Raw genomic sequence first — 15210 nt, 5'->3', positions numbered from 1 at the left:
CTCATGTTGCTGCCTAAAAAGCAAGGTGAATTTGATAGCCTGTCTGATCATGTGATTGACAATTCTTAAAGAGAAGGGCTGCCGGCCCTCTCAGGTGGAATAGAAAAGCTTTTCTCTCTTGGCTTTGACTGCCTGGTTGCCAACAACCAAAATCTCCTGGCTGTAAACATTAGTGTGCATAGCACTGGATGATTCCCAACTCTTCATGCCAAAAGAATAATTATATTCAGTTTCTAGCTGTCTCACACTCTTAATGAAAGACTAACTGATTACTGTACTTCAAGCATAAATATACTCAGTGGATGAGCAGTGACTACAAAATTCCCGGCTTCCTGCTACCAACAGAACCTGAGTGAGAAAGTTTAGAAACAAGATGCATTTCTTTTAATTTCTAAACAATTGGGACATTGACATTCCTCCCTTTTGGGGTTATACTGTGTTGTTACATACATTGATAATATGAGACACATACTTTGAAATAAATGTGTGTGAGAAGGAATTCCCCTTTAGGAGAAGTAGATTATCATCTGCAAAACACAGATGCCTTCCTGCAGCCTAAGGGTGTAAGAGGACAGCCAGTGTTGTTTAGAAGGAAGATCCTTAACATGAATGTGGTTTAACTAGAAGTATTTTTATGGTGAGTTTGGTACTCACAAACTACTAGTTCCACATTTGTTCCCCCCAAAAGTGGATTTTCAGTGGGGTGATAAATTACCTGAAATAATTGCTTCCTCTAAGCATAAAGTCATATTTAACGTCCATTTGTTTCAGTTTCAGGGTTTTCCACTGAAGTTTCTTTTCACAGCACTTTACATCTTATTAGACTCTGGCTGTGAACTTAAGACTCTTTTTTGACATGGTTGGATGGTAACCCCTGTAGCTTCAAGTCTGAAATGAAACAAACCATCTCCTATTGAAAATAAGTGATGTTGTTAAAATATACCCCAGATAATCCACAGGGGATGAAATATATGGGGAAACTGTTGTGTACATAGGTTTTCTGACTGTAAAGTACATTCAAGTAATTTAATAAAGATATAGCATCACCCAGTTTCTAGGCATAAGTGGCCAGCAACATTTGCAATGTCCACCAAATGCACCTTGCCCTACTACAGCATATTCAAATATGCCATATCGTAGGGCGGAGAGAGCTAGTGCAATTCCTACTTCAAACTAAAGATGCTCTTTTGAGATTCAGAAAAGATCTTAAAGGCCCCCTTTCTCCCTCTCAGTCACCTTCATTTCATTTGCACCCAGAACTTATTGTCTGGGGCTCTCCCTCATTGCAATACATGAGGATTTAACTTCCACTTTAAAAATGGTGTGGGTTTAAAAAAATAATAAGTTTATTCATCTTGATAATGATAATGTGCAGAAAGCAGGGCAGCAGACCATTAATACATGCAGTAGAATTCTGACAATATGAGAACAGTTGGCTCAATGTAAACAATCCTTTCCTACTGAGTGCCCTAAATTGGATTCAGACATAGGGAACAGAAGTCATCTTCCCCTCCTAGGAGAAGCTTTAAGATAATGGGCCAAATCGTGTCTCCCATTTTCACCCAAATAGTCCCCTTATAATCAAGGGCTACTCAATTGAGTGAAGTGAGTGGGATTCAGCCTAAAGCCTCTAAAAGTGGAAGCCCTGTATGTCCATATATGATGATAAAACAGAAAAGGCGAACCTGGCTGCTTCTGCACAATAAACTCCCGTTTTCAACCCGGATAAGAGAGACATTTCCATGGATGTTTCACCTTGTGTAACTTTGTCAATATGCTACAAAATCCCAGACAAACCAGCTGAGGTGATGAGAAAACTGTCTTGAGTAAAATTCTTTACTCAGCTAACCTTAGAGGTCCATAGGCTCTCCCACCAGATCACAAACCACTCTCAGCAGAGCCCATTCTCATGACATCTACTAATTCAGTATTTATATATGGTACCTTTCACAGTGACATAAGTCAGTCTCCAAAGGATACAACAGCGCAAACTTGATGGCAGCCAGGGGGATGCCACTAGTGGCTACTACAATAGTAGCGAAATGAATTACCTGTCTTACTCTTCCATGTAAGGGACTAAATATACTACTAAAAAGATTGAAGATTGACATTTTTGGACTTGAAAGCAACATTTAATTTAAACCTTACTCTGGGAGATGCATGTTAACCGTGACGGAAAGCAGTCATCTCATAAAAAACAAATAAAAACATTGAACCCGGTTAAACAATGACATAACCAAACAAGCCAGTAAAGTGTTGGGCGCAGGTTGCTAAGATCCCGTGGGTCAAATGCAAATAATTGTATTTACTCCCTTTGCAAATGTTCAGCCAGGAGGAAGTAGGAGTTTATAATCAGTTCAGAATGGAAATATAAACTGAAGCCTCCTCTGGATTGCTCTAGAGTGCATCCATTTTTTTCTACACCTTTACTATAAGAAGGAGGTTCACTATGACTGGAAGTGTAATTTGTACTCCTCAGTAAAGTAAAGCTACACTTATTTAAGTGGGCTCCAATGTAGGCACACTCTTATTACTTCTATTACCTTAGGAGCCCTAGCCATGGACCAGGACCCTGTTGTGGAAGGAACGTAGAAACATAGGACAAAGAGACAGTCCCTGCACCAAAGAGCTTACAAACTAAGACCTCAGCTAGTGTATGTTAACAAGGGCAAGTTTCTGTGGAGATGTGGAGGAGCTCTTGGCTTCTCTCTCCACTGCCATTTTTCCTCTAGTTACTCATCAGTTTGAGCTTTGTATGCATGCCTATGCTGTTCTCTGGACTGATGCAGGCCCAGTTTCTGGCTTGTTGGAATTCCAGCTCTCTACTTATTCTCACCACTTTCCAAATAGTGTTTCTAATTGCTAAGGCTTTGCAGATTACAGATGCTGTGTATGTGCAGTAGGAACTAATACTTTCTTTGTAGATAGCAGTTGCACCACCTGTGAATTAATAGATTAGCTGGATAGAGATCAACTGAGCAAATTGTGAAACCATAAAGTGATAAAAGGAAACATTTTACTAGTCTTCAGAACAACCACTATCTAATTTCGACCATGTCTATATTTTTTTGCCTTTGTACTGAAATTCATGCTTGTGTAGCTAAATTACTTTCAGCTCAACTGCAGCTTGTACTTTGCAAGCAATTTTTTCTTTCTCTTTGATTGACAAGAGTCCTAAGCAGAGTCTGTATTTCTGCTGAGTTGGTTTGAATTTATTGGAAATCTGTCAGTCCCACCTCTTCTTGGTAAATTAAACAATTTTCCTTCTTTCCCTATGGCTAAATCTCCTAATCCGAGAGGACTTTCTGCATATAGGAATATCACATCACTCTTGGCTACTTTCTAATGTTGTTCCCTGGGTGGGATTAATTTTTTCTAGAACACACACAACACCACTAAAAGGAAAGTGGTAGCAGCTGGCTTTCTGGATAGGCTCTGAGGAGTGTCCACCCATGAAATTTTTGGTCCCTCAGACCTATATTATATGCAGTTATAGTGAACCTTTTTTTTGATAGCGTCCCCTTTTGTTTTCTTTAATAGCCTATCTCAGCCTCACTTGTTGTTCTGGCTGAGAAGGGATGTAGTTGCCTTCAAAAACTTTTGGTGTTGGGCAGAGAAAGTTTCCTAAAAGTGATGTGAGCATCGTTCTCCCATGCCAAGGAGCTGCATGTGTTGCCTCTGCAAGAGGCCTACTCTCTGTCAACCCTTGCATTCAGAACTAATCTGTGCACCTGAATTCTGGTCCATTGTGTAGTGCTACAAAGTGCTCCTACTAAACCACCTGGCTAGCCTATTCTACTCATTGTAAATCTGTTCATTTTATTCTCATAGTGCTAGATGCTTTAGGGCACTGGAAAGAAAACTTTACTCAGTATTTTTTCTCCTTCATTCCTTCTTGGCTTCAGTTTTTTAGATTCCACATGTAGCAACTTTTTAACTCTTAACAGCTGCAGTATAGTCCTGAGATTTCATTCTAATTGTCCCAGACACTAACATTATCCCTATCCTGTTGATTTACTTCCTTGTTTTCTGTGGATTTTCCTGTTGCCTTGCCACTGAGTCTTGCATACTTTTGTGTCAAGAAAGAAAGTTTCTTGGGCAGCTTTTCAAAATTGGAAGTCAAAGCAGTAGGAGCAACAAAGAACAGCAGATGTCACTGCATGGAGATGTCCAATCTACGGATTGGGGGCTGGGTGGGTGGGGCTTCTTTTTTAAACCCTGCATTTCTCTGAAACCAGAACATCTGGCAATATTTGTTTAAAACTTAAAATATAAATAAAGAGCCCTTCTTTTTTCTGTGTGGCCAAAATGAAAATGATTGGGTTACATGCTCATGCTCTCATAACCCAGTATGTGTGTTTATACTGACGCAAAACAGAGAAGGGGAATTTGAAATGGAAGTAATTCAGATGGTACTCACTGGCAAAACACAGTGAGGCTGAAGTACTCTCTGTGTGCAAAGTCCAGTGACAAACTGCCAGATGAATTGCCTCAGTCCATCTTTTAAGATAAGAGAACCTGAAAGGCCTGTTTGAAATATTTTGCTTATTCTTATGCTCCCTATGCAGTTAATGGAAGTTTTTCTTTTACTTCAGTGGAAACACCATTGAGTCCAAAGTCTGTGGGTATAATTTTTCTTGTATCCTGTTTAGAAGATACATTTTGCTTAGACAAATGATAGACAATGTGAAAATATTGTCAAGGTATAGAAGAGGTTTTCTTTGTTCCTTGTTTTGCTTTTCATTGTTTTAAGGGTATATTTTTGTGTGGGTTCTTATTTTCTGTGTTTCTAAGACAATGTTAAAACCAGGTTTCTCTTCTGATTAACACAGCAGATGAGCATGCACTCACATATATCAAATTATACATTTAAAGGCAGGGCTGGTAGCACCACTTATTATTGAGGTTGCCTGACATCTCCTATTATAAGGTCCTGTTTTCAGTTGCTTATCACTTGCTATCATTTGAGCTGCTTATCACTTATCATTTGAGCTGAATTTTTCCTTCCTGAGTGTCTGTCTGCCTCAGGTTGAATTATTTTGAAATATTTTGCCAAAACAGTTCAGCTATATCTGAGAACAAGGTGGGGGGGAGGGGAATGTTGAATCAATGTTTAAAAAAAAATTCTGGCAACTTTCAGAGCCCCTATGGTGTGAAGCAGGAACTTGATATTTGGTAAGGTATGTCGTCTTCTGTTCCTGTGAAAACCAGCCCAAATTTGGTCAAGTTATAAGCCTTTAAAAAAATTGCTGTTTGCACATGCTCAGTAGAGGCTTCTTAGATTTTAGCAGCTATATTTCCACAAGATTCTGTCTACACTTGGGCTAAGAAGGACTTCCCTGCAATTGCAGATTGGGTGAGGTGTGGCACCTGTGCCCACAGAGCCCCCTCCTGCACTCTGAACCCCCAATTTCCGGACCCATCCCAGAGCCCACACCCCGTCCCACACCCCAACCCCCTGCCTCAGCCTGGAACCCCCTCCCACATTCTGAACCCCTTGGCCTCACCCCCAGCCTGGAGCCCCCTCCTGCCCCCTAAACCCCTCATCCCAGCCCCACCCCAGAGCCTGCACCCCCAGCCAGAGCCATCACCCCACTGCACCCCATCCCCCTGCCCTAGCCCAGAGCCCGTTCTGCACTCTGAACCCCTCATTTAAAAACACATAAAAGACAGCAAAATGGAGCACTCAAAAGTTAGGAAATAACAGTTTTAAAGTTGTCTGTGCAACCTTAATGTAGCCCCTTGGGCATATGCATTATGGTGCATAACCACATACTGTTTTTTCACCACAGGACCCTTGTTCGTGTGTGTGTGTGTGTGTGTGTGTGAGAGAGAGAGAGAATATGCAAGATAGAACATGTGACAATCAGAAACTTAAATGTTTACAAATTCACTGCTAATTTCTTCAGATGTGTTGTGGACACCAGGCCCTTATTGCCTTGTGAAAAGACCAGACTAGTAATTATCTAGTTTAAGTATAGCCACTAATATATGCACTAATTCTGTTTCTTAATTCAAGTATATTAGATTTTCATATTTGAAATAAATTAAACTGACATAATGAAAACAATGCAATTCTGTGTGACTGTGTGGTTCCTCCCCATCATGCACATTGAGGACTAGAACTTACAGCAAATCATTTGCAGCATGACGTTGCTACATTGCATTTGATTTTTGCATCTTAATTTTGGCTTAAAGGAATTCTTTATTAAAATGCACCAGTTCACAACATGTTTTTCATTTCTAATACATCCACTGCAATCACTGTAGGGGAGAAATAACTAATTTACTTTGTGGTTGATGCCCAATGTTAATCAACTGTGATACCAATTAGTTTTGCAGGAAGTCTGTCGTATCCTAAAGGAATTAAATTCAGGCAGTATTATGAACAGCTTGAATGCTGAAATAAGCCATTGTACGGTAAGAAAAGACTAAACTGGTAGTTGACAAGTGACTTTTAAAAAATTGCCTTACAGAAATCAGGAATGGGAATCTAAAGGCCATTCTAGGACTTTTCTTCAGCTTGTCTCGGTATAAGCAGCAGCAGCAGCAGCCACAGAAACAACATCCGCAGCACCATCCATCTCAGCAACCTCCAACAGTATTCCAGCAACCAGGGCCTCCATCCCAGTGTCCAGTTGGGGTGCAACAGCAACAGATGCCGGCTTCACTCCAAACTCAGTGCCAACAGCCCCAGCAAACTGCACATCATCAATTAAAAGCACAACCAGAAATGCAGTCAAGGTGGGATGTTTTCTATTTTTTTTTTTCTGTTTTAAGGCATTTCAGAAACAAAAACAGCCCCTATAGTAGTTTCTCCTTAGAACAGAAGGCATTTAGTGTCTCATCTTATCAGAAGGTGAAAGCTGCACAGCAATCGATTTCACACCCCTTGAAGTCAAACTAGAAGTAATAATGAAGTTCTGTCTGTGACAGCAATGTTCATTTATACAGGTTTAAAATGCCTGCTACATGAGTAAGCAGGATTTAGTTGTTTTTTTTTTTATTATTATTAAAGTGTGGTGGCTTTATTTCTTTTGCTTTATGCTGGCAAAGCATTTAATTAGGTGTACTTGTCAGGCAACAGCACAGTCATTTACACAAAACCAGGGATGGTGGCCTAGAGGACACTAACAAGATTAAGTCTGGACTTTTATATTAAATATATCTTTACAGGGATTCCACTAAGCATGGTGATTTGTGTCTTATATTTTTTTTTATTTTAAGATCCTTGCTGAAGCGTTTGGATAAAAACGAAAGAAATCTCCATTGAGAAATACCTTCACCTTTACTGTTGGTTCAAATCCAGCCTAAGTTTGTTATCGAAAAGTCATTACCAATCTGATAGCTTTTTCATGGCTCATAAGAAATGAGTTCGATGGTCTGACTCTGGTTGTCATTAGACAAATGTCCACATTACAACTGGCACCTTGTTGGCAATCCCCAAAAAGAGACCAGGCATTGAATGTACTGTGAGAATTAAGCTATCCTCTGATACTCAAAGATGGTCCTTCCAAGTTAGATTTCATGCACAAAAGTGGAGACAGTGCCCATGCTGTACCGATTCTGTGTACTTCCATCTATTGGACTGCATACCCCTGTAAGGGCGATGGGAGTAAAGTGAGCAGGATTTAGCACACTAAAGACATACTTGTACACCTCTTTTATCTCCTGTTCTAAATATATGGGCACTGATTTGTTTTCAGTATAACACTGCAAATCAGTTTGTAATTTTAAATTGAGTGCTACAGCAAGGCTAGTTTCCAAATACCAAAAACCGCACCAGAAGTATAAATCCTTAAGATGAGTCTGGCCAAGTGGGACAGTTGTCAAAGCTTGTTCCATTTTTGGTCTTTCAGCATAAACTGGGCTTTCTTTTTATTCAACAAAACAGGGATTTTTTTTTCTGTAATTGAACATAGCCATTTTTTGTAACAGTCATATGAAATCGTCATAAGCTTCAGTGCAGAATAATTACTGTAAAATAAAGCTGAGCAACAAGAACTTGTTTCTGTGATCCTTTCTCAACACTTGAACATTGGTCTGGTGCCTGCAAAGTAGTTTATGAATTGAATTAAAATCGAAGTAATTTAAAAAAAATCAGTCAAAACCAAACTTCTAACCTGAGGATTTGTGTATTGGGAGAGTTGTGAATTGACTGTAGCATGCATTAACGTTACCAATTCGTTCAGTTTCTTCAGACCATTGTATATAATAACAAGTTAGAAAGAAATGAATAATAAAACTTGACTTTGCAGTAACATACAAACCTGGTCTGTTTAGGCTAGTGCTGCACCTCAGTTCTGAATCTAACACACATTATAGAAAATGAATCAAGTCTGAGGAGTTATGCTGGGGGAGAAGCTCTTTGTCATGTGAAACGTATGGGAAAAATTCCCTTTTCTAAAATCATTGGCTCAGCTCAGTAGCGTTTTGTGAATGTTTCTTCTTTGCTCACTCTTTTTCTTCCGCTTTTTCTTTCCTGTCGTACAGTGCATCACCCAGGGACTCATCTCAAAGCAAAATCATCCGATTCACTCTCGGTCAGAAAAAGACTTCTAGGTTAGCACTTCTTCCTCTTCTGTGAAGCATGGATAATCCTCCTTTCAAGATTTCCAACTGCATGTTTAGGGTTCATCTTTAAATTATTTGTCTGATGGTTTGTAGCCAAGCATTTAGAATAGCTAAAATATACGCAGTATTAGAGAGCATCCCCTTGTGTTCTCTCTAATACTGCGTATATTTGGTCAACTTTTCTTTTGTTAATTAGGAGAGAGGGTAGAGTCACTCAGGTTCACAATCATGCTGGAAGGACATAACGAGAGGGAGCCCACAGGGATCAGTTCTGGGTCCCGTTCTATTCAATATCTTCATCAATGATTTAGATAATGGCATACAGAGTATACTTATAAGTTTGCGAACGATACCAAGCTGGGAGGGCTTGCAAATGATTTGGAGGACAGGATTAAAATTCAAAATGATCTGGACAAACTGCAGAAATGATCTGAAGTAAATAGGGTGAAATTAAATAAGAACAATTCAAATTACTCCGCTTAGGAAGGAACAGTCAGTTACACACGTACAAAATGGAAAATTACTGCCTAGAAAGGAGTGCAATAGTGCAATGCTGTTGCAAAAAGAGCGAACATAATTCTGGGATGTATTAGCAGGAATATTGTAAGCAAGACATGAGAAGTAATTCTTCCTCTCTACTCCATGCTGATTAGGCCTCAGCTGGAGTATTATGTCCAGTGCTGGGTGCCACATTTCAGGAAGGATGTGGACAAATTGGAGAGAGTCCAGAGAAGAGGAACAAAAATGATTAAAGGTCTAGAAAACATGATCTATGAGGGAAGATTAAAAAAAATTGGTTTGTTTAGTCTGGAAAAGAGAAGACGGAGAGGGGACATAACAGTTTTCAAGTACATAAAAGGTTGTTACAAGGAGAAAGGAAAAAATTGTTTTCTTAACCTCTGAGGATAGAACAAGAAGCAATGAGCTTAAACTGCAGTAAGGGAGGTTTAGGTTGGACATGAGGAAAAACTTCCTAACTGTCAGAGTAGTTGAGCTCTGGAATAGATTGCCTAGGGAGGCTGTGGAATCTCCATCATTGGAGATTTTTAAGAACAGGTTAGACAAACACCTGTCAGGAATGGCCTAGATAATACTTAGTCCTGCCATAAGTGTAGGGGACCAGACTAGATGACCTCTCCAGGTCCCTTCCAATCTTATGATTCTATGTTGGCAAGAAAATAATGGATCTTGGTCATTCTTGTGAGCTTTTCATTTTGAAAAGGGAAGGTTTGAAAAGTGAAGATTTACACAATTTGTGTACCAGTTATTCTTTTCATTTCTACACTGTTGAAATTACTAATGTCAGGACTAGTTTTCTCTTGGGTAATAAAAAATGGAACTTAGTCAAGTGTGTCAGATGAGACAAAACAAATATTTCATCACTGGTACTGGACTCCCTGTCGCCCTGTAGCAGAGAACAGCTAATCTCACTGAAAATGAGTAATAGGTGTTTCTGTCCATTTTGTCCTTAATCACAGCTTGACTTGAATGCTAACCGCTATGAGCAACCCCTCACAGCAGCACTTAAAAGGGCTGCTTTAATTATTACTAATACCTTTGGTATTAATCATAGACTTTCTTGTGATTAGTATTACTCTTGATATTACACCTCTACCCCGATATAACGCGACCTGATATAAAATGAATTCGGATATAACGCGGTAAAGCAGTGCTTGGGGGGGGTGGGCAGGGCTGCGCACTCCAGCAGATCAAAGCAAGTTTGATAAAACACGGTTTTGCCTATAATGCAGTAAGATTTTTTGGCTCCCGAGGACAGCGTTATATCAGGATAGAGGTGTAGTATGCTGTCATGTGCTTAATTAGGAATTCCACTGTAGTTCTGCTTTAACTATTGTAGTTTATTTGACATTTTTACTCATCTTGTGCACTAACCAGCAAATTGTATCCCTTTCTGTAATGTGGAAATGTAACCGCATTACTCCTGTCCTAAAATTTGGATTCACGTCCCCCACATTTTGTATTTTATTTGGTGAAGGGAAGGTCTCGGCATCAGAAAGATGTTTTATGCTAGAACCCATATTCTGAATCACCTTTTAAGTCTTATTGAGTCTCCCTACTCTGTTTCATGCCTAAGGCCTTGGCTACACTGGTGCTTTACAGCGCTGCAACTTTCTCGCTCAGGGGTGTGAAAAAACACCCCCCTGAGCGCAGCAAGTTACAGCGCTGTAAAGCCTCAGTGTAAACAGTGCCCCAGCGCTGGGAGCACGGCTCCCAGCACTGTAAGCTAATCCCCACAGGGAGGTGGAGTACCTGCAGCACTGGGAGAGCTCTCTCCCAGCACTGGCGCCGCTACCACACTCGCACTTCAAAGCGCTTCCGCAGGAGCACTCCCGCGGCAGTGCTGTACAGCTGCAAGTGTAGCCAAACCGTAACACTAACTTGACACCTGAGATGCATCAGGTTCACCCTCAGACATGGTTACAGTCTGAGTTAGTTCACATATTAGCTAGCTAAAGGTGCTGAAGAGCAATAACTGAGAGTGTTCTCTTAACTTTGTACCTGATCTCTGCTAACAAAAAACCAGCAGGTCCATTCTGAAACTAGATTTTTCCCTACAAAGGCTATGGCTACAGAGCTTACAGCTGTAGTGTTGCCATAGTCAAAGTAGCTATATTCACTTCCAAAGTGTCCTGGGCAAGTAAAAAGATATGTGCTTAAAACAAAATTAATCAGATAAACACACATCAGGAATCTGATGGAAGGATAAGTGCTTTGACAATATATCTGCTTCCTAAGTGTTTATTCTTACATGTATTCTCTATTTTATACATATTTATATAACTAGCAATTACAATAATGACTGAATTGACAACCTGTGCTCTCTGCTGGTCAATGCGTCTGTGCTGTCCCCTTCACTTTTCTGAGCAAACCATTTTGTTCCAATTCTTTACAGCACTACTGAGGACCGTTTAGGAAGAATAACTCTTTTCTCATCCACTAATCCTACCAGGAAAAAAAAAAAAGAGTAGGGAACGAATTCTAAAATAGTCCAGTAGCTCTATTGTGGGTGTTAGAACATAGTAGGTAACAATGTGGAGTGTTTGTTTAGAACAGACTGTTAAGTGATGTAGCCTGAAGGCTCTTCCTGCCTGCAAAAGACTGAATTCAACATCTATTAAATAGTATAGGCTCTGCATGAACTCTCTTGCCCTGCCAACTTCAAGGAAAAGATCAAAAATGGGACCGAGAGCCCTAAGTGTTCATGTTTCCCATCTTTTCTCCTCACCACCTTCTGCCTCTTCATTTGTAGCCTTCTTTTCAATAGATAAAGTATTTCAGGTTGTTCTAAGTTTAATTTGTCTTTGATCAATGCCATATATAATTTTCTAGCATCCCCTAGTGTTGAAACTGGCTGAGGTTCTTCATGAACAGTTGAGAACTTAAGGCGGTTGTCTGGGATACAACAAAGTAAACCTCAAAACCCATAATGTTATGTGCCAGAGGCTGTGGTAATGTGAATGTATAAATACAATATTTTTGTTTTTAGTGGTGCCCATATATTTTGTCCTCCTCTGAGCTTTGGAAGCAAGTGCATGCATGTGTTAACATTTATGCTTTTCCCTTTTTTATTTTTTCATTTCCCCTTCACTAATCTCTGAAGAGTTAGTTGATTATGAAAGCAGTGTTAAAGCCCCCCTCCCAACTTTCCAGTGCTAATGGTGGTATAGATGTAACAATGATTTTGCACATTGAATCCCCCATGGCAGTATTCCGTGAGTAAAGTTTTACTGCACTATGATAATAAGGGTTTCTGGATTAGGCTCATTGGTGGTACACTTCATTTAGGTCACAGTGATTTTATAGACAATTTTATTTTTTACTTACACTGAAAACAATAAAGGTTGAGAATAGCTCATGTCTTTCAATGTTGCCACCATACATGATTCTGGTTTTTAGCCTCAAAAATGAAGATGTCACACTACTTTCGAAGGTACTCGAAAGTCTCAACAATTCTCTACAGGTATGTACTTTGAGGGCATTATTTCATATTTTGTTTTTCCTGTATTTCATTTATTTAGATTCATAAAAATGTGCTGTACATATATGAAGACTCTGATTTTCAAGAGTGCCTCATCTGAAGGCATGAGAAGCCCATATCTTATTCAAATTCACTGAGAGTTGGTCATCTAACTCCATTGGGCTTTTTTTAAAAATACCAGCTACCCCTAAAAAATCACATCATAGAAGAAATCATTCCCATCATCCTATTCTAAAACCCAGATTTCCTCTCCCCAGAAAAAGCCTGATAAAGCAGATAAAGGCTGGATCAAAAGGGAAATGCATTCCAGTGAGGACCCTTTGTTGACAAAACATGACTATAAGCATCCTGCAGGGGGCTGTTCAGCTCCTCAAGCTCTTCAGCTGATCCCACTGCTGTGCTACTACATGGGGAGAGTAGTGATCTCCGAGGCAGCCAGAATTCAAACCTTAGAAGGTTTTGTAGATCCAAAAATAAACAATATTAACCTTCCATTGAAAATCAGTTGGTAGCCAGTTCAGTTCCCAGAGCACAAATGTAATGTGTTCCCTATAGAGAAATGCCAGTTGCTAAGCAACAGCCACATTTTTGCCCCATTGTCTGTTTCTGAATTGGATGTAGTCCTATGTAGAACGCATTTCAGCAGTCTAATTTAGGAACATAAGGCCAAATTTTTACACCAATTTTACAGCAGCACAAATCCATTGAATTCACTGGGGTTGCTTCTTGTTTACACTGGCATAAGGGAGACAAGATTAAGACCAAGGGCTATAGCACTGAAGAAAAATGATTGAGACCTGATTCTGCCACCTTAGATTGAGTAGTACTTCTAGTAGTCCCATTGAAACCAACCAGACTACTTGCCAAGTACTGTGCTAATCAACTTAGATAAGGGTGTCAGAACTGGGTTCTGAATGTTTTAAATCCGAAAATCACATCTTGGAATAATAGTACAATATCCAGTTCAAGGGGTTTTCCTGATGTAAAGCAATTCAAACTACTACTGTAGTCACTGTTATGTATATTTTTATCCAGGATATTTTTGTGGTAGCTTGGTTAAATTCCTTTAAAAACCCACAAAATTCTCTTGCCTTGCTCCATTTATTCTCGGATTACACATGGTTTTCAGTTGTCTTTTCCTGTTCCAAATTGGTGGTTTTTCTTATGAGTACGTTATCCTGTTTTGTTATTTTTCTTAACAGACTTCCAGGTCCCACCACGAGGGTATCTGCTGCAGGCAGCGAAACCAAAACTCGTGGGTCTATCAGTGCCAACAACCGGCGCAGCCAGAGCTTTAACAACTACGACAAATCTAAACCTGTTAATCCACAACCACCTCCATCAAATAGCAATGAAAAAGGTAGGTGCCATGAACCTTTTGTACTTCCTCAGATCTGCTTTGCTTTGGTTTTGTTCAGTGGAAATGAAGTACAACTGGAGCTCCAGAAGAGATGGAAACATCTCTCTGATATGTAGTCTGTTGCAAGTACAGGGTCAGATCCTAGGGCCCTTGCATAGCTTTCACTCAATCCTTCTGTAGCATACTTCCACTTAAACCAACAGCACTCCCTCTAGAAGGACTTAAAAACTGTGTCTGAGATCCTTTTCCCACTAAAGTTGGTAGGGTTGTTTGCTGTCAATTTCAGTGGAAATAGATAAAGTCACTGGGAGTGTGGCTGATAGGTATTTAACAAAAATAGGTGACCAAAAAAATGTGCCAGAAGGAAATACACTTGAATGAGTAAGCGGCAATCTCATGTATGCACAGGCATTTTTAAAACAAGACTGGGGAAAAGCTTAGTAAGAGTCAGAGTAGGTATCTGCATTTGAGACCGTCCCTCCCCAAAATTTGTTTTCCTTTTAAAACAGTCCCACTGCTAGAGATGTGCCTCTCTTTTTCCTATGGCCCTCTATGGTTCCATGCTTGCAAACTTGTCTTGAGGCCTGAGATAAAACTGATTGAAGTCAATGGGAATCTTTATATTGACTTCAGTGAGCTCTGGATCAGGCATTCTTCAGTGCATGCTGCATAGATGAGGATTTCTGTTAGCAGTTTGTTTTGAATTTACTATACATTTTCTTTGTTCCTAGCCTACTACAGTGCTTTGTCATCTTTGTTTCTGGATAAATTATCTTTCAAAATAATTCCAGCCACCAGTCCTTTATTTTTCTTGTTAACAGGCATCTCTAAGGTATCACAACATGTAACAAGCACTCATGCTTGATATCCCATTGTATTACCTTCTGAGCTTGCTGTATACATAATAGAGAAAAAGCATAATGCGAGGAGGCTCTCTCAGTGGTGTTAAACTTAAACTTGATAATGAAACAGTTTAGTACTAAATATGACTGTAGTGATTCATACCAGGCATTACGTTTCAGCATGAATTTAAATATGTTCCTCGTACTGAGGAACTGTAAATAAGTGTGCCTTTTATTTAACGACTGTATGATACAGCTCTTGCTTAATAGGTCAATACTAGTTTTAGGTAGAAAAGAAAAATATTCCTTCCTGTTCTTTAAGGTACTGATTCTTTTTCCTCTCCTGCTGCTGCAATTCCACCTCTCCTTTTTGGTTCTTCACTAGTCTTCCTGCTGTGTATCTTCCCACTGTGTCAGTTTAATTTTCATCTCGA

The 15210-nt window shown here is 39.7% G+C and overlaps 1 protein-coding gene across 10 annotated transcripts in view; it reads left to right on the top strand.

Moving 5' to 3' along the window:
- The window catches only part of NAV2 (neuron navigator 2), a 356425-nt gene that overhangs the window by 151247 nt on the left and 189968 nt on the right, over positions 1-15210 (top strand). For 6 of the 10 annotated variants that reach the window (XM_050955207.1, XM_050955204.1, XM_050955205.1 and 3 more), the window contains exons 5-7: positions 6477-6744; positions 8494-8562; positions 13777-13934. In XM_050955207.1, coding sequence (XP_050811164.1) covers positions 6477-6744; positions 8494-8562; positions 13777-13934 — 495 coding nt within the window. The remainder of the gene's footprint in view (positions 1-6476; positions 6745-8493; positions 8563-13776; positions 13935-15210) is intronic. The other 4 variants (XM_050955210.1, XM_050955208.1, XM_050955206.1 and 1 more) reach the window with 1 other exon arrangement.

This window comes from Gopherus flavomarginatus, chromosome 5 (assembly GCF_025201925.1).
Source record: "Gopherus flavomarginatus isolate rGopFla2 chromosome 5, rGopFla2.mat.asm, whole genome shotgun sequence".
NCBI lineage: Eukaryota > Metazoa > Chordata > Testudines > Testudinidae > Gopherus > Gopherus flavomarginatus.
Note: the sequence above shows the minus strand (reverse complement) of the source record. Positions and strands in the feature narration are given on the sequence as shown.